Source organism: Trachinotus anak, unplaced genomic scaffold (assembly GCF_046630095.1).
Source record: "Trachinotus anak isolate AG129_WGS33_773 ecotype Australia unplaced genomic scaffold, CSIRO_AGI_Tana_v1 ptg000026l, whole genome shotgun sequence".
Taxonomy (NCBI): Eukaryota; Metazoa; Chordata; class Actinopteri; order Carangiformes; family Carangidae; genus Trachinotus; species Trachinotus anak.
The window spans coordinates 8489854-8512711 of NW_027273877.1; the positions used below are offsets into that span (position 1 = coordinate 8489854).

The 22858-nt window shown below is 40.8% G+C and overlaps 1 protein-coding gene across 3 annotated transcripts in view; it reads left to right on the forward strand.

The window, feature by feature from the left end:
- The window catches only part of mgat5 (alpha-1,6-mannosylglycoprotein 6-beta-N-acetylglucosaminyltransferase), an 88889-nt gene that overhangs the window by 31156 nt on the left and 34875 nt on the right, over nucleotides 1-22858 (forward strand). For all 3 annotated transcript variants that reach the window (XM_071463949.1, XM_071463950.1, XM_071463951.1), the window contains exons 4-9: nucleotides 4954-5030; nucleotides 7857-7946; nucleotides 12016-12087; nucleotides 14466-14627; nucleotides 16355-16524; nucleotides 17955-18089. In XM_071463949.1, coding sequence (XP_071320050.1) covers nucleotides 4954-5030; nucleotides 7857-7946; nucleotides 12016-12087; nucleotides 14466-14627; nucleotides 16355-16524; nucleotides 17955-18089 — 706 coding nt within the window. The remainder of the gene's footprint in view (nucleotides 1-4953; nucleotides 5031-7856; nucleotides 7947-12015; nucleotides 12088-14465; nucleotides 14628-16354; nucleotides 16525-17954; nucleotides 18090-22858) is intronic.

Genomic DNA, 22858 nt, shown 5'->3' on the forward strand with positions numbered 1-22858 from the left:
CCTCAGCTGAATCACCATGGTGACTCTTTACACATCATTTATTTCAAATCACATCTATTCATTGCTGGAGTGTCTTTGTGTTCGTTTGAGAACTGGTAGCTTAATGGTCACAAAAGTCTTACAAATCTCCTCTTGTATGCCAGCAGATTGAGTCAGTGTCACACTTGTTTGGTTTCCATTGACCACATTGTGTCACTAAAGCTGGGCTGTAGCAGAGGTTATGTTATTGGTGGGAGAGAGAGAGAGAGAGAGAGAGAGAATAGCATAAACCAGATGTAACATAAACCAGATGTCCTCAATCCAATTCTGGAGTTGTCAAATGTCAGATTACCTCATGGACTTGGACACACACACACACAAAGAGGGAAAAATAACGCTGTGTGTGTAATATCACTTGTTGTTCAGAGATGATGCTATTTAAGGGCTATCAGATGGCCAACACTGTGTGCTAGGAGCTGGCTTAATGGTGACCTCAGTGCTGTGAGAGGCTGTTGGACGTCTTACGCAAGTTTGAATGATCTCATCTGTTTTCTGCTTCAAGTTCTCTGTTCATTTCTCAGTGTGTCATTTAGCTCGTTAGTGTTACTTTAAAATGCGGTTCATGCTCGATTTCTGTTATTTTACCTTGTGGTGGCTTGTTTTTTCATCTGTTACACACGAACCTCCTTGTTGTCTGCTTTTAATTGATTGTCAAAGCGCCCTGTGAACTATTGCTAGAGTACTACTTATTTCTATAAACCTCACGCTTTTCTCTGTCTTGGTTTCCTCTGCTTGCTAAACCGAGGTGTGGTTTGGTTTCTCGGTTTTTCATGTAAAATCACCTCAGTGCGTCAGTCACACCTCACATCAACCTATTCAGTATCGTACTGTGTCAGAAAGCAAATGCGCTGCTGCTGTAGTATTTGCATGTTCATTTTCCTGATCAGTCAAAGCTCCACTAGTAATCCATGACAATCAGCCAGGTGTGTTTGCTAGTTTTAATGTATTGAAGCTAGTGATTAATGCCAGCAATTGGTACATTGGAGGTGAATGACGATGAATCAGATCCATTAGAAACAGCACCACCTCCCTGTGTTTGATTATGAAAGGAGCTATATTTAGTTACTCCTTGGCAGCAGCTTCTTCTGCTTGATTAAAGCTCGAAGATTTGCCTGGTGGTGCTCACTGGCTGGCTGAACGACAGAGTGAATGACAGGCTGTCCGGTCGGCTGTTTGCTTGCTGGTTGGTTGGCTGTTTGGTGGACTGACTGCATGAGTGGGCGTCTGGAGGATGAGATGACAGCAACTCACTCTTCACTTGTGGCCCTTGAATGCTGCAGAAGACTAATAACACGTCAGGTTTCTTAGGCAACACTTTCAATAAACAGAGTTTGATTTACAGGAAAACAGGGGACACAAAGAACAAAGGATGACAAAAAAAAACCCAAAGATGTAACCACAAATTTCCATAAAAAGAGGCTGTGTGTGTGTGTGTGTGTGTGTGTGTGTGCACGCAAATGACTGTGAAAGCACCAGACAAAGGCTCTCCACAGTATGCTGTTGTAGCCCAAGGATGCTATTCCCCTAAACCTCCCCAAATTTTGAAGCTATGTTTCTCATGATGCTTTGGTGAATATAAACAGAAAGTATAATGGAAGCAGTGAGCCTATAATTGTTTATTGGCAAATAAAAACAATTAAAAGTATGGAGAATCAGCTATTAGTTGCTCCTGTTTGCAGCGTACACATGTATGTGCAGACCACTATCGCAGGAGTACTTTGACACCGGAGAAAACTTGAAATCTTGATAATTCTGAAATAAAAAGGGGCATCTATTTTTCTATGATTTCTAAGCAGATTTGTTGGCATTTATTAACAATGGGCATCAGAAATAACGATGTTTTTGGAAATTGTGTCACACTGATATGCGTGTGGTCTCTGTGTGATAAGAGTTAAGAGGAATTTTGGCACAAATTGCAGCAATCAGGGCTAAGAGTTTTGAAGTACCTTAATTACCTCCCTGAATTGTGAGTCTCAGCCACTGCTGCAGCTCCGGCTGCTGACTGTGTTGATAAGTGGGACAAATGAAGGAGACAAAAACAACATCCTCTCAGTTTTTCTGGAACACCATGGCGCACCTCTCTCTTTTGCCTCTCATCCTTGGGGAGTCACGCCTCATAGTTCAAAAACCTCTACTTTAGCCTCTACACAAGTATAAGAAATGCTTGAAATGTCTCTGTATGTAAGGGAGCAAGGTGCAGCATGCAGCATGTTTACAAGTCGGAGGTGCAGTAGGTCCGGGCTCCACGCCTCTTCAGCTTTAATCCTCCCAGTTGTTGCCTGACTCCTGCTGATTGCGAACAATAAGAAGCCTGTATTGTGAATTGTGTTTGTCTTGTGACTGGCTGACTCCATCAGAAATGGCTCACTAGCCTCCCACCTCTTCCCTCTTTTTACCACATAGCATTAAAATCACCAGGAGTGTTGCATCTGTAGTCATAGAAAAATCATGCTTTCCTTGTTACTACTTAGTATCATAACTCAAACTTCTTTTCCACTGTAGCTCTAAAGCTAACGTTCAGGTCCACACAGGAATTAGTTTAATTTATTTCCCTTCATTCTGGATGATAGAAACCATTATGAAGTCCTGTGTATTGTACTTTTTCATGTTTGTTTGATAAAAATCAAAGCAGTGGGAGGATGTCATGTTTTTTTTCTCTCAGATGGGAATGATCACAGTGACTGCAGTAACAGAGGGTGTTTAAAGATTAATAGACACAACTGATTTTACGTTATACACCTATTATGATACTCATGCATAAAGACATGATGTCCCCAAAGGTGTAACTGAGGAATACCGACTAGCCGCCAAAGTTAGCTATGGGTCCCTACACTGCTATATAGCTAGAGCATATAGGGAAAATGACATGCACAGGCAGCTAATGCTACGTTGTTTAAGAGTTCTCACTTGCTTTTAAATGTCAAGATGTTAGAGGGGCATTTCTTTCTGTATCAACCCATCTTTGGCTGAGAGTACAAACACCGGCTTTTTACCCAATAGCCAATAGTATTCAGGAGATCAAATCTAAAAATGTCTGTTAATAGCACTCTTGCATCACACCACTTCCTCTCCTTCCTGATATGGTGACTGAAGCAGTGAATAGAAACTTGTGTTATTACCGTTCCGTCTAACTGGTGACGCTATTAGTTGTTGTACTCTGTTGGCACGTCATCACCTCTCTTTTATCTCATTCCCCCTGAAACATATCTCCAAGCCAGCGAGCCAGAGAGTGTCAGTGAAATATATTTTTCACTCTAATCTAGGTGATGGCAGCAGAGAAAGCGTGAGAGGAAAAAAAAAAAAAAAAAAGAGCTAGTAGAATATTATTCTTGGTGCAAATAAACTGAATCAACAAGGAACATGATGGAGGAGCCTCTGGCCCACCCTCCACCCAGTCTGACACAGTGCAGTAGCCGCTGATTAGTTTCATGCACACACCTCCATACACCCTGCTCTTAAAACACCACCCACAAACTCGTTACATCAGTCTGGTGTTTGCCTCAGAGCTTTTATCTATTCACTGCACAGCCTACCATTATGCATTATTTATATTCTGGATATAAAGGTCAGTGGTGATGACGTTAACATCTCTGAATGGGGTATCAAAAAGGTGATTATATGGAGGGGAAGCCTGCGTGCAAGCCATGAATGTTAATCCTGCAGTGATATTAGCTTCCTGGGATATTGAAAGCAATGCGGAAAAGATATGAGAGTGGCTCCCGCCTCCACTGCAGATACATGAACTTTGTTTATTGTAGAAAGCAAACAGTTTATGAAAAAAAAAAAAGTTTTAAACACTCCTTAATCTGTGTTTGCATCCCCGTGGATTCTTTCCATTGTTGTTTCAGTTCAGTTTACCAAGACAAAGGTGATCCTTTTGGCTGACAGTCATCTCTGACCACAGAGTAATGGGCGGTCTTCAGCTGTCAATTCAAAGGCTTACAAGGATGATGCTGCTGACATGAAGAGCTTAGATTGTACCACAAAGTGGAAAACAGCTCACATAACCTGAGTAGGCACTGCAGCTATGTAAAGCTCTACCTCTGCAGAGCAGTGGTAAATGCTAACATCAACACGCCACGATGCTCACAGTGACAATGCAACATGCTGATATTTAGCAGGTGTAATGTTTATCATGTAATGCATCTTTGTTTAGCATGTAAACATCTGCTAATCAGCACTCACACAGTGCTTGATGAAAGGTCAGGTAACACCCACTTAATTACAATTCTTCCTGAGGAGGAAATAGGTTCATATAAAGTTTTAATGGCATTTCACCCAATAATTCACAAGGTATTTCACTCAGCGCTGCAAATGTCAACCTCATGGTGGCGTTAGAAGAAAAGCGCCACAAAAGTCAGGTGTTCGACCAAAGTGTTGGACTTTTTTTAAACAGAATTCGATTTTTTCCTTGTTTTTTTGGAGTCAATATTTAGCCTCGTTTTTGCTTGTGTGTCGTCTTGTTATTTTTCAAGACAAAACACACGAGAAAGCTCCCACTCTTAAATCACAGCCAAAGGAAAAAACATGTTGAGTCATCAAGGAGACGCCATCACCTCTGCTCTACAAAAACAACCTTAAAATACCAGGTTATCCATTTGCCCGCCTCTCTGTCTGTCTGTTGAGCTGGACAGGGAACTGATGTTGGCTTTGGGATGGCAAATTTTTTTCTATGACCTGCTTTTCCCACACTATTCAAAACCCACAGACCCCAGAGGAGCAGGCATCGTGAACTGCAGGGCGGGAGTGTGTCTTCCTTAAATGTTAAAGTTTGCATCTGTGTCGTCTCCAGTGTTCGGATCTCACGTCCTTTTCAAGCTACAGACAGTGAAAGACTTTTTGGCGCTGACTATCTTGACCTTATTGATTTTCTCTCCTCTCTCTCTCTCTCTCTCTCTGTTGTCCTTCCTCCAGACCTTCTAAATGGAGCCCAGGAGAAGTGCGAGCTGCCGCCTTTGGATGGTTTCCCTCACTGCGAGGGCAAGCTCAAGGTGACTCACACATACAAACACACACAAAGTCAGCTTCTACATCTCACTCTGTGTGTCTGTCTTTATCACTGTGAAATAAATAAAAGGGAAACTAGGCAGGTAGCCTGAGCAAGAAAAATAGCACAGCCTACACAAATATAAAGCACTAACCAGACCAAGATGGCATCATACCCACACCCCCGCATTGTTTGACTGACAAATTATCTTCTGGGAAATGCAGAACAAAAACACCGTGAGTATAAGCAATGATCTTGTTCATGACCACCACAGTGTTCGAGCATCACTACTCAGTTTTGTCACATATTGTGAGTTTATCGAGAGTTTTCAAGGCGGTGGTGTGGACTGATGATTTGTAAACTATGCAGCAGTTTGCCGTTGATGAAGGCGGAAAGCAGTCTGGAGTCGGGATGCACCTGTTAGGCTGTGAAACTGCAGTTTGCAGAAATGCAGCTGTTAGGAAAAACTTTAAGAAAATGATTCTCTCCTCCTCAAAGTTTCAGTTCATCATGGAGCAGGTGAACAAGACAGGAAAACAATGAAAAGAGGAGACCGCTAGTTAAAGATGCAAAAAAATACATGTGTGCAATCCTCGGAAGATGAACTAACATGTTCCTCTTCCTACAAATCAAAAGTTTAATTCATAAACAATAAAGCACCCTCTTGACACTCAGGAGTTTTTCTGCTACAGCTTTAGTTGGTCTGGTACGACCAGTAGCTAATGTTAGTCAGCTCAAGGTAGATTACTGTTAAAAGGACTTTGCTTAGTCAGTTGGTTGACTCAGTTTCTGTTATGCTACTGTAACATTACAGATTTAACATTATCTCATAATTGTCACTCGTGAGCGAAGTGGCACCTGTTCAGCAAAAGTTACATAGGCTCATCAAGAAAAACCTTTGAACCGCTACTCATGAGACAGTTTTATGATGCTGTTTTATGATGCTGTTTTACTTTACTTTGAATTGCAATTCTAAGTAAATAATATTATCACATAATATTACACTATAATATGTTTTTGGACTGAAAATAATTCTAATTGTAGAGGCTTGTTATCCCTAAAGGTGCTATGTGGAGTTTTCTTGTAAGCAAACAAATGTATGTTTACATTCAGTTTTAAAAGTATTTTGAAGCCTGAATTCTTTACTAACTAGCAGTCTTCTTCTTTTGTTGTTAAATTGCTTTTTTTCTTGGTCAGTGGAATAGCATAAAACTGGTGACAGGAAAGTGTATGCTATGCTCATGTGCATGTACATCCAGTACGAACAAGTCTCAGACCAGCTCACAAAGTCAATGCTCCATAACACTACTTCAAGCAAAAAAAACTCCATGGGTCCCTTTAATTTCTGCCACATTACCTCTATCTACATGATTAATCATCAGAATGTTCGGTCGAATGGCTGATCACAAAATTCATCAATAGTTGCAGCTTTCTCTGACACACGATTGGCGTAATTTGTTAGGGCCAACCTGTTGACAAACAGTTACCTGTTTACACATCTAGCATATGATTGCAGTAAACAGGACGGAAGACCAGAAGTCATAATTTAATTTCACTTTTGGGGACAATGGGGCCCCTGTGAGCCCACACACAGACAGGTGCATACTCACAAATAACACACACAGATCTACACACAGTTGCAGTCCAATGTCTCAGATTGTCTGTGGGTGTGTGTGTGTGTGTGTCTCTCCCTGGAGCTGATACAGCCCTATCATACACACCATCTGCTCAGCCAGTCCCAGTCCTCCAACGATACTGTCAGCATTTCCAACTGGGTGCCAGGAAACCAAAGCTTGATCTGTACAGGCACACACACACACACACACACACACACACACACACACACACACAGAGACTGTACATTAGCCTGTTCTTCCTTGCACCATTTTAGAAAGACATCAGAATTCACTAAACTTGTATTCCACTGCAGTTTCACCGCTCGCTTTATAATATCTGACAAATCAATTTTCTCATAGAGCTCTTATGTTGTCATTTGAACAAAAATACTACAATCTTTATGCCTCCACTGTCCAAGCAAGTCTCATCTGCCAAGTCTCCCCTATGTAAACAGCTTTGAATAGTCAATGCCTACATTTCCCTGTGTGCTACCCACGTAGGTTACTGTCAGTCAGCTTGCACAATGTGCTCGAGCCTGTGAACTAAGCAGGATAGCTGTCAGTCCACATCTTAGCTCAACAGCCCCTTCCCTATCCTCCTCATCCACGACACAGAAATCTGCCTACTAGGGCCAAATCAAAAGAGACAGAGCAACACTCCCTCTCTCAAGGTCCAAACTCTATGATTCTTTTTTTTTTTTTTTTTTTCTGCAGAATTTATTGAGGATGTGTGTTCTTCCATCTTGGTCGCAAATGCCATTTTTTACATTGATTTATTACAACACACACACACGAGAGCTGCACCAGAACAGCCTCGCTCTTCTCCTGTTGGCATCGGAGCAGTTCCGCTGGACAACTTGCACATGTATTTGATGAAAGGGAAAAACGGTCTCTTTTATTTTTAAACCCCCAGATTTTCCATTTGATTCCAGGGAATTGACTCTAACCTCCCAACCTTTCAGCCTGGACTATTTCCATGAGGACGGTGAAAAGTAGATAGTTAGCTGGTGCTATAGATTTTGCAAGTGCACATTGTGTATTCTCTCAGCATCACAACCTGACTTCTTCTCTGTCCAACAAAGAAAAAAGTCTGAGTGCGAGCACTGGAGTAGAGTTTACTGCCAATAAAACACATCTCACACATTTCTCTGATATTAATCTTTGAAGTATGTGGGGCTCAGATTTTAATCTTGTCTTCTCCTCCTCTTCCTCAGTGGATGAAGGAGATGTGGCGCTCAGACTCCTGTTATGCCAACTACGGCGTGGACGGATCCACCTGCTCCTTCTTCATCTACCTCAGTGAGGTGAGTCCTCATGTGTTAAGTTATTGATTTTTCAGGGTTTTGTTCGTGACTTAAGAGATTTGAATATTGCAAAGGACGAAGGGTAAAAAAAACACGTAGTCACTAGTCAGGTTTCCATTCAAATGTAGTTAAAATGTTAAGATTCTTAAGGAATCAAGGAAAAGTAGATGCAACATTTTTGTTATTGTTGAATAAAACTTAATCAGTCTCTCAATACATTCTGACTTCCCTACCTGTCTGTGGTTCTCAGTCTCAGTCACATTTGTTATTACTGAAGTTACATCTGGTCACAAATGTACTTTCAGTTTAAAAAAAGACTGAATGATTTCCATAAACAGCTGGCCACTGTAGTTTTTAGTAAACAGGAAGAATAGGTGCATTTGTAAGGGACTATTTTCAGCTGCGGAACAACAAAACCACAGTGAGAAAACCCTGTCAGTTGAAAGGTAATGGGAACATTTGCATTGAGCATCTTACTCATTTAGCTGCTGTTATATCATATTTTTCAGATGTACAGTGACGGGTATAGTATAGCGGCAGATCCAACCCAGAAAACTCAGAAAAGAGGATGTTTCACAGGCACAGCGCCCTGACAAAATTCCTGTAACTTGAGAATGATCACATAAGAATGAAGCACTAAAAATAAGAGCAAAGGAGAGAGGTAGAGGGGATTTCATTTTTTATGAGAGCAAATTAGAGCTGGTTGAAGGGGACGGTGTAGGAGTAAGAGGAGATGATTCAGTGGGTGGGGAGGAAGATGAAGGGTTGGTGTGAGGTACTTCTTGAAGAGATGACTTTAAAGCCTACAAGGCAAGACTTGGAATGACTTTGCTACCCTGCCTCAGTTTCTACACATCCTTGGCAAACAGAAGAAAGCAGCCAGATCATATATTATTGACAAGCTCTAACATATAGAGTCACGTGCTCCTTCCAGGGACACTTTGAGACTCTCAATTTTGCATGATTTGTCTTTGCCAGGCCACAGCCAGATATTCATTTCTTGTCATTAATTCTAATTAAAGTCTGATGTGGAAATTGATCAAGTTGGGGGAAAAGGTTTTAATATTTGCCTTTCAGATTCTCTGTAATAGCTTTCATTCATCCCCAAAATGCAACTAAAATTCAATCCGATAATGGGTTGCTTTTACACATTTCCCCTTGCCATCTGAATACAAATTATGCACTGACGAGATGCTGCTTTCAAAGCTGTTTTACACTCTTTAAAAGCTCATATTACCAGATCCAGAAAACAGCTCTGATGCGGCTGTGTTTTATCGTTTCAAAGATACTTCGTAGATCAGAGCTATGATTACTATTCAGTTTGATTTAGATCCTACAGTCTGTATCCCACTCCTGCTCTCACTCTTTTCTACTGTGAAAATGTACATCTAAATAAGTTGTTTTTTTGTTTTTTTGTTTTTTTTGTTCCTCCTTGTCTTGTCTAGCTGGCGGAACTTTTTTTTTTTTTCAGAAAAGTAAGATTTCAGCTCTGGAAAGGTCAGTAGCCTGTTATGAATATTGTATATGAGCTGAAAGCATTGTAGTCAACTAAGAAGGAGCACAGAAAGCCTGGACTGCTGTGCTGTGTATGGAAATAGAAGTGAGATGGACAGAAGCAAAAAATCCATTAGGAGGAGAGAAAACCTCTTCTTTCTTTTCATGACAACAGGAAACAAACCGAAAGATTTGTTTATATAGAGTTGAAATTCAAAACGGATCTTTCTACCCTGTGTGTCTCAGTCCTGTTAATCAAAGAGCCCCTCACCCTCCACCCCTGGTCATGTGGTCTTGCGGTTGCCACAGCAACATGCATGTATTTCCATGTAGAAACAGCCGTGACGGGTCTCTCAATTCATCGTGGCTCATCTGATAAGAACACACCCTTTGCCATGTATAATTCATACTTGTCAACCAGCGCGTTAACCTTGCAAAGGGGGCAAAATCTCATGATGGATGTCAGCAGCAGAAGGTCAAGGCTCAACTAGCACAGTGTGTGTGTTTGTGTGTGTTGTGGTCTGAGAGGGAGAGCAAACACACCTACCTTGTCTCCGACAGCTTTTACAGAGCTGTTTTTAGTCTCTTGTTGCTGAGCTAGGCGAAACACACACGCTTTTCGCTGTAACCCTCTCTATGGTCAAATGCCAATCATGTGTAATAAAAGAGGAAGGAAATGCTGACATAGAGAAGTAGAAGATGAGAAAGGGAAGCACATTTAATTTCCATCAGATGCAATCATAGTGAGACGACTAAGTTGTGGCGCTGTCAGAGTGGTGTCTGTTTTGCACCCAACGAATTACCCACCTATTGACATAGCCTCTTTGTACGGGTGTGTCTCGGGTGCTAGTAGTTATAACGGACCCTTGTTTACTTCTCAGGGTGTACGTGGGATATTAACTTGGAATTTGTGGCCACTTTTGGTAAAAAGAAGCTGTCAGACAATGAAAACACCTCGGTGACACATAGTAAACAGAAAATTAAAAGTTTACAGATTTTAATCAGCAGCTCTGTTCACACCACAAACAAAAGAGAAATTTTCACTTTTTTTCTCTCTCTTGTTTTGTATTTTTCCTCACTTTTAATCGATCACAGTATATCCAGCCCAGTAGAATATGAACAGTAGTACTCAGAATACCTATAGTTTCCATTTACAGCAATGATTTAGGCATTGACTTTTCAGAACTCATTCAATCATCCGATTGATCTTTTTGTTAAACAATGGGCTGTACCCCTTATATTTCCTCACATATATCCTTCCTCTGGTTGGATGAATGCGTGCTTGCAGCATCAGTAGACACTGAAGTTTATTTTGACTCAGTCCCTCATACATCATCCTGCACACTGCAGCACCAAGTATGTATGTATTCTGTGGCTGAAAATGCCCCATTTCCTCCTGTTAGCTAGAAAACTACAGTGTTCAGCTGCTTTAGGAAATTACTGAGCCTTTAAAAAAAAACCTCTGTATTTGTGAACCAATGGCCTTGGAGCTGAGAACCACAGACAAGCTGGGAAGCCAGAACCCATACAGAAATGTAATATATGACAATATATTACATTCATATATATATGTATGTATATATGTGTGTATATATATATATGTATGTATATATGTGTATATATATATATATATATATGTATGTATATATGTGTATATATATATATGTATGTATATATATATATGTTTTTCTATTTTCCTATTCTGGGAAAGTGGTCTCAGACTTATGGACCCTGCTATATAGAATATCAACATATAATGACAGGCTTTGGGATGGATATATATTTATGAAACAAATGTCTACAGTGGAAGCATATGTACATATTTGTATGGGCACGGCAATGTATCAGTATATATGTCAATATATTTATTATATAATATATAATGTCAATATATATATAATAGGTTTCATTTATAATTTTTTACACATGTACTTTTATTTTATATGTACATATATGTCATATGTAGACACTTTAATTATAACCAACGTCTGGTGTAGAAAACACTTTCTTTTCCACTAAATTGATTTCTAGACATCTGCATCACAGATCAAAACAGCCCAACATCAGGTCTTATTTAGCTGCTTTTATGCAAATCAGATGAACTGCAGCTGGGCTCATTTACATATGTAGTCTTAGTAATTACCCCACAAAATTAAAAAGTGATGCAAAACTTTTTCACCCTTGGCAGTAAGATGCCACAGGCGTAGTAGGAGCTGCCTGCAGTGTAGGCCATAAACCATGTTAGTGGGTGGGGCATGGGCCAGACAACTTTACATCAAATATACTGAAATAAATTTAAAGGTTTCCACCATTTTTGGTAGTTCTTAACACGCTGATGTAATGTCATGATTGACAGCTGTGACTGACTCGCTGTTGAGTCAGTTTGATGTATGGGTGGGATCTCGATACTGTAAAATAGTTGCATAACACATGGGACGGTGTTTCTAAAGTTGTTCAACCATCCAATAAGCACTTTTGATGGTGTATACTGGACCCTTAATTTGTCACCATATGTTCTCACTGATGTGTTGTTATCGTATTTAAGAGTTGTTATTGTTTTTGATTTGTTGAACAGGTGGAGAACTGGTGTCCTCGCCTGCCCTGGAGGACAAAGACCCTGACTGAAGAAATCGACAGGAGGGGACAGGTGAGAAACACAGCAAACAGCCTTTCAATGGCTCATCATGAGACAGCTAATGGTCTCTTCACATGATGCTGTTAGGAAAAAAAAAAACAAAACACATTTTGTGTCATTACAAAAGCACATTCTGTTACTAAGCGCTTTCTGTTGCTGTTGCTTGTCCAAATTAACCCTTAACCAAAAATCTGAGTCTAATGTAGCTTTGTGTGAAATCTCACAAGCACCATTACTTGAGAAACTGGTATTTGGGTGTCAGATCACATTTCAAGTGTCACGGCTGTGGTCCAAGTGGCTTGAATATATTAATTTCAAAGAGGCTTGTGTGTGTGAGACAACTCCAGACTTTGTGACAGGGAGTTTTTCCATTAGCATAAATTTTTAAACCGGGTCCCTCTCGACATTAAGTCCCACTCCATCATCCTGTGTAATGTGGAGACGGCACTGAAGAAAATGACACTATCAAAGCCATTTAATGGAATATTTAATTTCAAGGAACACTCTTACAAGTACAGTTTTAAGTGTTTTAAAATGGATAGATGCGCTGACACAGTAGTAAAGCTTGCGAGTTCATTTCCACCGCAGTGTGTCTGACTGTATCTGAAAACGAGGGAGCAAATGAACAAACGGGCTGAGGCTGATCAACAATGTCAACATGGCTCGATAGCATAACGGAGTCGAGTGGATCCCATAGACCAAAGCCGGAGTGATGGGACCTTGGGACAAATCTGGAATAATGATCTTCTATCCCTGCCAATGCGGCAGCTCGCTCAAATCCCACTTAGAGCGCTTCTCCGGGCCGACAGGCTTGTGCACAGTCCACAGTGTCAGCGCTCATCGAAAAAGCACACCCCCTTCCCTCTGCTATGGCTGAATCAATATTAAGCACTCTTCATCTCCCCTCTATGGATGCATCAACAGCACGGAGCCCTCCGTAGTGGGGCGATGCCATTTGACAGGCTTTGGAGATTTTAATTCAGGCCCAGATTTTAATAGGTTCAGTCTGCAGCAGTGATTTCCTGTCGTGATGAGGGATGCTAATGCTGAGCAACAGACTTGTTTCAGCCACCTTAGCAGCTGCTAATGGCGCTGTGGTTTCTCCTGTGCTCGCTCCGTCTTTCTCTCACCGTCTCATTCACTGCTTATCTTTCTTCTTTTCAGGCTGTCTATGAATCCTTGAATTTCAATATCTCAAATACACCGATGAAAAGTATTAATGTTTTCACTAAAGCTCTGTGTGGCATTCAGGTGAGGTTATATTATAGTGTGGCCTGATTGAACATATTCTGAGCAGTAGCTTCTGTTTTATTTCAATATTCTGTGTTACATTATATGCACTTCCAGTTAATCACCATTCTAAGGACACAGGAAGGTATTATGTACCGGTAGTTATATGTTTCACAACATGATTTATTTTCCATCTCCTCTCCTCTCCTCTCCTCTGTAAAGCCTTCAAATGAATAAGCTATTAAAGGTGCGACTGATGTATTCACTCCTTTCAGACGACACAGTAACATGAATGGCCTGGAACTCTGAATGCTCCTGTACTTGTTGTTCCCCTCGTCTTAAGTACAGTGATGTGCCGTTCTGAATGTAGCATGTTTTTACTCTCTAGCTCTGTACTTAGGTTTCTTGGACATACTGCTCCCAGAAGAGATCTCAAGCACACATTATTGTATTATTTCCTCTATAGATAGTTCATAATAGTTATCACCTCAATGGAAACTTACAGCTTCAGTGATTATAGGGAGGTGTCACGGATAAATAGGTCACACAGGGGGACAAATGGTGCAACATATATAAAATGTTCAACAAGCATTCATCTTCTGTAACCCTCTCCTGATCTCCTTCCTCTATCCTTTTAAGCCATCTGCCAATCGAAGGTGGTAAAATATAAGATTTGGCAGATTGGATGAAGCTTTTATGCTTCAAGATGCAGCGTTTGGTTTTTAACGGGGGCTCTTAGTTGCATTAGTAGAGCTCTTCTAGAAGGGTCTTCCCTCCAAGAAAGCAGCCCTTCGGCAATTTGGAAATCACAGAAGTCAATATTGCAATTTTAAATTAGATGAGATAAAATTTTAAAGATCGCCTTGGGATTACGTCATGGCAGCAGGAGAGAGGATGAAAGCGGCTCGACACAAACACAAGTGTTGAAGATAAGGCAGCAACAAACTGAACATAATGTTACAGTGTCTTTAGATTAGATTTGCTTCACAGTTTACTCTTCTCATTATCTGGTGTACGGATGAAATGTGCAGATTTGCACAAAAGAAACTAATGTCATCAGACTAGTTACCCATAGCTTTGCATATACACAAATTTAATGGGGTCATACTGGATGTAATACTGATCTAAGGTGGGTTTGTTTTTTTTTTTCGTGCATGCAGGCGGAGATCCGGACCAGTTTCGAGGAGCTTTACCGAGTGATGTCACAACGGGAGGAGTTCCGCTGGATGATGCTGAGGATCAAACGCATGGCTGAGCCGTGGGTCAGCGCCATCCGCTCGCTGGCGGCCAAGCAGAACCTGGGCAAGCGGCGGAGGAAGAAGGTGGGAAAAACATACAGAACATCGTGGTACACTGGACAAACCAAGTGGCTCCATATCAGATGCGTTTGTGTGGCATTTTGATGACATTTTGGTTGAGAATCGATGCATCTGTTATTCTGAGTCTTTTTCCCCTTTTGTCTGGTGTGTGTGTTCTTTTCTGTTTTCAGTCATGTCCACGCAATCCCAAACACTGCAATTCACGTCACTTCCACAACGCCAGAGCATTTTTTAGGAAAGACCTATTAGACACAGTGTTAAAAAAAAAAAAAAAAAAAAAAAAGGTTTTGTGAGCTGGATATACCAAAGGTGTAATCAATAGATACAATATTGATGAAAGGCATGCCCATATCCATTTTTCTTCCCAATATTATTAAAAATAATGCACATGATGGGAAATATCTCGTTTGATATTAGCTAATACAGTCCCAAGCCTAGCTGTTGACAGAATAACATAAAAATGTCAAAGATTGTAACTCGAAACAGCTGCACACTCGCCCGCAGAAATCAGTGGATATCGTCCTGCTCTCACAAAAACATATCACCACTGAATATTCAGAAGTTGTTAAGCTTAAATTTATATTTTTATCTTCCTGAAAGTAAGTATAATATAAGTCTTACAAGAACTTTTTGACAAAACCAGGGGCACCTCTCTCAGGTACACCCACACACACACAGTTATGGACGCTCGTAGATAACACCACTTGAGCTCAGCAAAGAGATGGCGGTGGGTGAGGCCTGACATGGATATTCCATTGTGTCCCAAGCTGGTAGCAGCTCCCAGCACTGAATAATATACTTCACACTTGCCACTGGCCTTGTGAATAATTCACATCACATTCCCCTGATACTTTGGTGCTGATGCAAAGCAGCATCCCCTGTAGCAAAGCAGAGAGTACAAGAAACGAGAGCTATATATCTATATTACCTTCCATACATCTTTGTTTCTCAATTGACTCTACACAGTCTATAATTAAACACAGTGTTTCTCTCCTGATACTTTCAAAGCCAGTTCTTTATTTCAGCTGCTAATCTCTTTTGGATATTAATCCTCACATATTAATCCTTGACTAGTGAGCTCTGGGACTGGGGCTGACTGTCAACAACAAAAACGCGTTGGTCACTTCAAACAAAGCCTGCTGTTACTTCTTGCTCTTGCTGGGGAACACTGTGTTCCCCTACGCAACTGAAACCATCCGATGTGTGTATGTTTGTGCTTGTGACGTTCATATCTTAGCTAAGTTGTGTGCAGAGAAAAAGTGGAACTGCTTTCTGAAAACCGCCTCCTGCTAGGATAAACGTGTTTTTAGTGCTCCCCCATTTGGATCTGTTCAAATACAAAACCAGCGGGGAGTCTCTGAATGTTTTGTCAATAATTTGTGTAGGAAAGTGAAGCTGTCAAGATGTTAGGGATGTCTTTTAGCTCCATACACCCTCTATTTTTACAGTACACAGTTACACTCATTGGAAAACACCCACATTTCTAACTGTATCTGTTTATTTAGCCTTTGTTGCACCAGCGTTTACAAGATGTTTTGTCCCATAGAAATTCTTATCAAGTGTGCAGCCTTCTTATCGAGTGTGTTCCACAATAATCTGCAGAAGGGCCTCAATGTGGTATTCTTAAAAAATAAAACCAACCCAAAAGAAAAAAAAAAAAGAAAAAAAAAAAGAAGCTAGAATAGTGTCAGTTATTTTATTTTACATACATTTTTTCCCCCTTCTATCAGATCCTGGTACATTTGGGTCTGCTGACCAAGGAGTCCGGCTTCAAGATAGCAGAAAATGCCTTCAGCGGTGGCCCATTGGGCGAGTTGGTCCAGTGGAGTGACCTCATAACCACCCTGTACCTGCTGGGCCACGATGTTCGCATCTCAGCCTCCCTGGCTGAGCTGAAAGAGTGAGTACCACACACGCTGAGGTCCAAGCGCTTTAACATCGTGTTTTACCAACCACATTGTTAGCAGTGCTTTTTATTCAGCCATGAGTGGTGTCTACAGGTCTTCCACACAGCCTTCACTAATAAGAAAGGGCAGCCTGCATGTAGCCTGATAGGTGAGATTCAGGGTGAAAAAGCTGCACTTCTCACTGGTGTAGGACAGTAAGAGAAGAGTGTTCAGAGAGACTTTGTTAAAAAAAAAAAAAACAACCCGGAAGATATAAAAAAGTGGGAAACAGAAATAGGACTATAGGAGGAAAAGTGACAGGACATCTCCCCCCAATTCCCAGTGGAAATTACATCCCTGACCACAGAAATGGCAAAAGCAGATAAACAGCTAATATAATAAAAGCTTAACTCGTCTTTGTAGCGTCGCTGTTCTTTACAAACCAAACACAGTCTGAGCCAATCTCAATAATGATTGTTGTATATCCAGATGTACTTTCTGCCTGAGGTCAGATACAGGCTGCTGTTCTACATCATTTTTGCTGCATTGTTTTTGTATAATTCCAATGTGAAAAGGGACTAAAGTCAAAACACCTTTTGTTTATCACCTTTTCTTTTATGTGGGTAAAGCAACAACATCTCAGTATTTGTTTAGGGTTATTTGACTGAGGGTAAGCAAATGTAGCTGCCATGTTGTTTAGTATTTATTGGTGGTTTTTCCAGGTACGCAGGGGACCGTTGGCCAACCATAAACTCTCTCAAAGTCAAACTGGGACACTGACTCATGCTGACAATTTCACTATGTCTAATACTGTGAATCTCCAGAGAAAACAGAGTTATCACACCTTCTCTCCATATATTGTCTTCACAATGCCGGGACTTTTGCTCTCTACGAAGGCACAAATATGCAGTAAAGCATGCAGTGAATACATTTTTAATCTTCAGATGTCATGGCTGGGGTTTGTTTCTGATATCAACAAAACTCAGATGCACAGATGCAATTAAAAGATGTTTGGTTCAGTTCTCTACAAATATTTTTATACAGCTTTTTTAGATTTGTAGAGCTTTTTATGCTTATTAGTTATCCTCTGCATGTTTTAAACCTGCATGTGTGATCACGATACGTGAACTGCAACAAATTCTTTGAGATCTGTGGTCAGAAATGACAGTTTATCCTTAAAATTGGACAAAATAAAGGAGATACTACTTGTTCAGATTTTGTCTGGAAAACACAATTTAGTTTATAATATTTATATCCAAAAATAAGTCCAAAAGAGTTAATGAAATAATCTTCCCATCCAACGTGTCCCAGTTATATTACCAGAGAATGTGATGAGTTAATTAACTCTAACTACATTTATTAGCTGTCAAGTCAGTGTGTGATTTTTTTTTTTTTTTTTTTTTTTTTTCCATTTAAGTTTTTAAATCCAAAATGTTCTCCCCAGGATCATGCGCAAGGTTATGGGGAACAAGTCCAGTTGCCCAACTCAAGGTGATAAAGTGGTTGAGCTCATCTACATTGACATCGTGGGCCTCACCCAGTTCAAGAAGACACTGGGACCTTCCTGGGTCCACTACCAGTAAGTACATTACATTTTACATTTAATGGCCCTCAAAACTTTACAGTGAGTGATGGCGTCCTACATGAACACACAATTTTCTGCCAAAATTGGAACAGTTTTTGTACTTGAGTGTTTTTACTGGTTTAAAAGTGGACGGGGCTTAGTGTGTTTTGAATTTGATTAGTATGCATTTAGCCATTCTGTTACAATTATACATAAAACTCACTTCCACAATGCCAAAAGACACGGAGATCTTTGATAATCTCGTACAGTATGTGGAACAATGTTACTGTTTATAATGCTGTAAGTGCTGCATAGTAAAAAAAAAAGTTTCAGTTTGTAAATTCTGTCAAGGATATGATTTGTTAAGGGAAAACCACTTACACTGTTACTTTTTGTTTGTACTTTCATGTCAGCCACTCAGTAGATTTAATAGTTTGTACAGTTCTTTAACGTTGTGCTACGGCTGCCAACTGTGGTGTAACGGCTTCTCTCACGTAGGCATTGGGTTGAGGCTTGTTTGGCACTTGGTGGGACAATGAGTCTATTTTCTTCTCATACATTACTGCAATATCCCAAAAGGCAGAAGGAGCGTCTGTTGTTTGTGATGTCTTCACCAACCGAGTCTATTCTCCCTCCGATTGCTCCGCTGAGGACTGTGGATGAGGCCTTCCCAGTTTGTTTTGAAAAAGCTATCATCAGCTCCGTCTGACAGGAAAGGAGAAGGAACAATAAGTCTGGGGGCACTAATGGCCCCGCTGGTTCCTCCTGCTTGTCACCAGGTTTTGTTTGTGAGCAACATAACACCTTAAACTGCATCCGCTCCCTTTGTACCCCGAGGAAATTGATTCAGCCTGGAGCATAATATATGGTCCAGATGCTTTTTCCTGAATTATTTTTCCTACCATTATTGAACACTTATGTCAGAGCACTTTATGTCACTGCACACTTTCTAGGAGCTTTGTGAAAGACGACCAAGACTGCAGGTTGGAGCTATTTTTCTGTTCTTTCTTCTGTCACTAAAATATGTAACCTTTACCTTGCTGTTTCCCTAGGAGTGAATTACATCTCTTGCCTTTATGGCCTGAGAATCCCTTTGTGAAACCATCTCAATCGTCACTTGACTTTATGTGTCATTCAGAAAGGCAGGGCAATACCCTGTGGACAGAAACTGTCAGATTCGTTTGCATATCACACCTCAAATTCTTGCAAACAATATCTATCTCACTATTGTTGCATTTATTCAGGTTTATTTTTTGTGTTTGGGAAAAAAGAAACCAAGTCTGTCAGGCCTTTGTGTGATTAATGTGTTTGTTTATTGCCACAGTCTTCTGGCTATCTGTCTTGCTGCACTGTATCACTGTGTTTTGTGCCACTATGGACGATTGGGAGTACTCCAAGCTATTGTCTTCTGGGTAGAAAGTAGAGCCACTGTTGCCCTGTTGTTCTATTTCATTTAATCCTTCCATCCAGTAACTTAATTGGACATTGCACTTTCATCTGCATCAGCACAGCTGCAGAAAATGTGTCAGTGTGTACCAGTTCAGCCTTTGGTGTTGGGGACAATAATGGAGAAATGAAACTGCAGAAATGACAAGTTAGTCATCGGCTATGTGATGCCCCACAAGTTCGATTTCGTCATTGTGCCTCTCCGTCCTCAGACTTGCCGTCGCTTCCTCACTTCCTTTTGCCAAGAACAACACTGTCTGCATGTGCAGCTTGTGTGTGTATGTGGGTGTGTGCGATCCGTGCTGCTGACTTTAGTTTATTCACAGTGTCAGTGTTGTTGAGGTATCTGCGGCGCTGTCACGACAACAACTTTCTTTTGCAAGTTGTGACTCATCCATGTAAAATACAGTGGTTTTGTCAGGAATGTCATGTCATGGATCCTTTGTTAAGCTCATCTTACCTATTGTTGCTATGCCTCTATGTGTTCATAATGGCACATATGTAGTTTACAATGATTAAACAATGAGTCTTTAACTTAAGACAGAAGAAGACGGAAGCAGCAAACATCAGCTGAAATGGCATTTGTCCCCAGCAGATTTTGTTAGCACTAGCTTGCTAGCTAATTAACATTAACTACTTGGTTGAAAAAGCTGTCTCCAGCTCACTTTGTACTTATTCTGTCTAACTCAAATGAAAATGCAAATTAAAGCAGATAACCACACCTTTTCTATCACTTGCTTTTGTGGCTCTTTAAAGTTCTTAAATGCTGAGTACCACTCTGATCATAGTCCTATCTACAGGACAGAAAATCCAAAGCTTGACAGGTTTGCTGTGTCGAGCTACAGTGCTAAGCCTTGATTGGACAGTTACCATTCGGAGGAGGGGTTTAGGAAATAGTCAGGTGATTAGATGACTCAAAAGAAGCAAGGAAGTTTGTGAGCTTTTATAGGTGTTAATTTATCATTTTAAATGATAACAACATAATTTAGGTTAGAATCATTAAGTAGAAAACATTGTGGCTAAAAGGGAATATTTATGGTTCATGAGAAGGCAATGCAATCCAACCATAAATGAAACTGATCAGACGCCGTTAGCCAGATGACAGTTCCAGTAAGATAATAATATTACATTGTTTTTTTCCCAGCTGCAAGTTTTTCATAACCAAATCCTGATGTTGGACAGTAATTCAGCCTAATGCTGTTATAGGACAGGCCATTAACTCATATGCCTGTTATCATCCAGGTGTTGTGTTAAGCCTCAGGCTCTGTGCAGACATGTAATAGACCCCCAGATAGATTCATACAAGACAAAAAATCCCATCTGTCTCCTAATGACTCTTACGGGACTGCTTTATTTATTGCTGATTTCACGTGGGAGATAATTGGGCCAGGAGAGAAAGCTGTCGTTTGCAATAGCCATTGTTATACATTATCCATTTGGGATCACTTCAGATGGATTACATGAGGGTGAAATTGCGTTGTTACTTTGAAAGCAACATCCCCACTCAGCCCAGCTCGATTGCAATATTGCAGCAAGTGTCACTAAGTGTGTACTTGTCGAGCTGAACAGCCTCGACTCCTGCCACATTATCATTCCCGCTGTCAACTCGCAGGTCTCACCGCAGCCATACTTACATCATGTTATGACTCCAGCACCATTTCCCCATCTGTTGAAGATATACTGTGTCTACCGGGGACAGACGACGGGTTGTTTTTCCCTGTAGTGAGTTGCGGATGGCATGTGGGCATGTTGTTGTTGTGCTCTCAGTCTAAAGTTTCCTCTTGGTGAGTGTGTTTCCTAGCTCTCCGCTCTCCCAGGGCCTTTCACAGTTCACACAGCCAGCTGCACAGCATCTGCCTGGGCGGAGAGACGTTCGCTGAGAGAGCAGGGGGATTTTTTTAGGCGCAGATGTCTACGTGTGTGAGACTGTGTATACTAGGCATCCATGTCTGTTTACACCTGGCTTCTTCTTATCACAATGATTAATGCTATTTTTTCTACCTTGACCCAAATGTGGAATGACTGAGCTTTATTAATCTACAAGTAAATTCTGGTCTTGGCCAAGATACCCCAAAAAAACCCAAAAAAAACAGGCTCATCCTTTCAGATTTTGTTGCAGCTGAGGCGAACTGTCAGGGAGACAGAATGTGGAAAAAAAACGTTATTAATAGCTCGAGAGGGAGAGGTAGATTTAGCAGTTTGTGGCGACAGATAGATATTAGGCTTCTTTCACTGGCCCTTTGTTTTCCTAATCAAAACATGAAAGTAGCCAGGCACAGAGCAGAGCGCACTGTAATCAAAGCAGCATCTGGGAAACAGAGGCGAGTAACAGTGAGTGAGATGGTGATTGCCGAGCATGGAATTAAAGGTCAGTGTGTGGTTTTCCGAATATATACACCATCCGCTCTTCTGCTTGTGGTCTAATTAATCCTGTGGTGTGACCTTTGAGTCAGACATGATGTTCATTCACAGTCTCACACTTCCACGGGGCAGATATTATTATTAAAAACATTGATATTAAGTGTCATTTTATTTGTTTTTAAGGCCTTACAAGGTCTGACACCTCAGTACATCTCTGAGCTCTTCTGCCCCCTCTCCATCCCCAGACCTCTCAGATCCTCAGACCAGCTGCTCCTGGTTGGTCAAGGCTAAGGGAAAAAGGTGATTGGGCATTTGCTGTAGCGGCCCCAAAACTTTGGAACAGCTTACCTCCTTTAATTAAGTGTTCCACCCCCGTGGCCATTTTTAAGACTAAACTCAAAACCCATATGTTTTCTCTGGCTTTTGATTGTCCCTAAGGTTTTATTTTTCACTTTCAGCCTCTGTGTTTTTATTTCAAACTGTTCCCTTGCTTTTGTTTCTTTTTGGCTATCACTATGTCATGTGTTTCTTTGTATTTAGTGTTAATATTTCAAAATTAATACATCATACATGAATAATTGTTTTAGGGGTGTTATTAATTGTTTCATACCATTGAAATTGTTCATCCCACATGAGATCACATGACAAACAATAACAGAGGGTGGGAGAGGACGCTGTTTTTTCCCAATCCTCTTTTAAATTCCCATTGTAATTTTTTCTTCCCCTGTTATCTAAACAATCATAAGTGCAACATGCTGGCCCTCTGCACTTTGTTGGCCAGGCGGCTCTTACTGTTCAGACGGAAAGACACTCTCCCCCCTGTGTATTCTCATTGGAACAAAGATGTTACGCAACATCTCAAGCTAGAGAAGAGATGATACTCTCTCCAAGGGTGTGATCTGAATTCTCAGTAATTTGGCAGCGATTTCTAACATTTGCAGAAAACATGGAAGCAGAGAATTTAACTTCATGATATT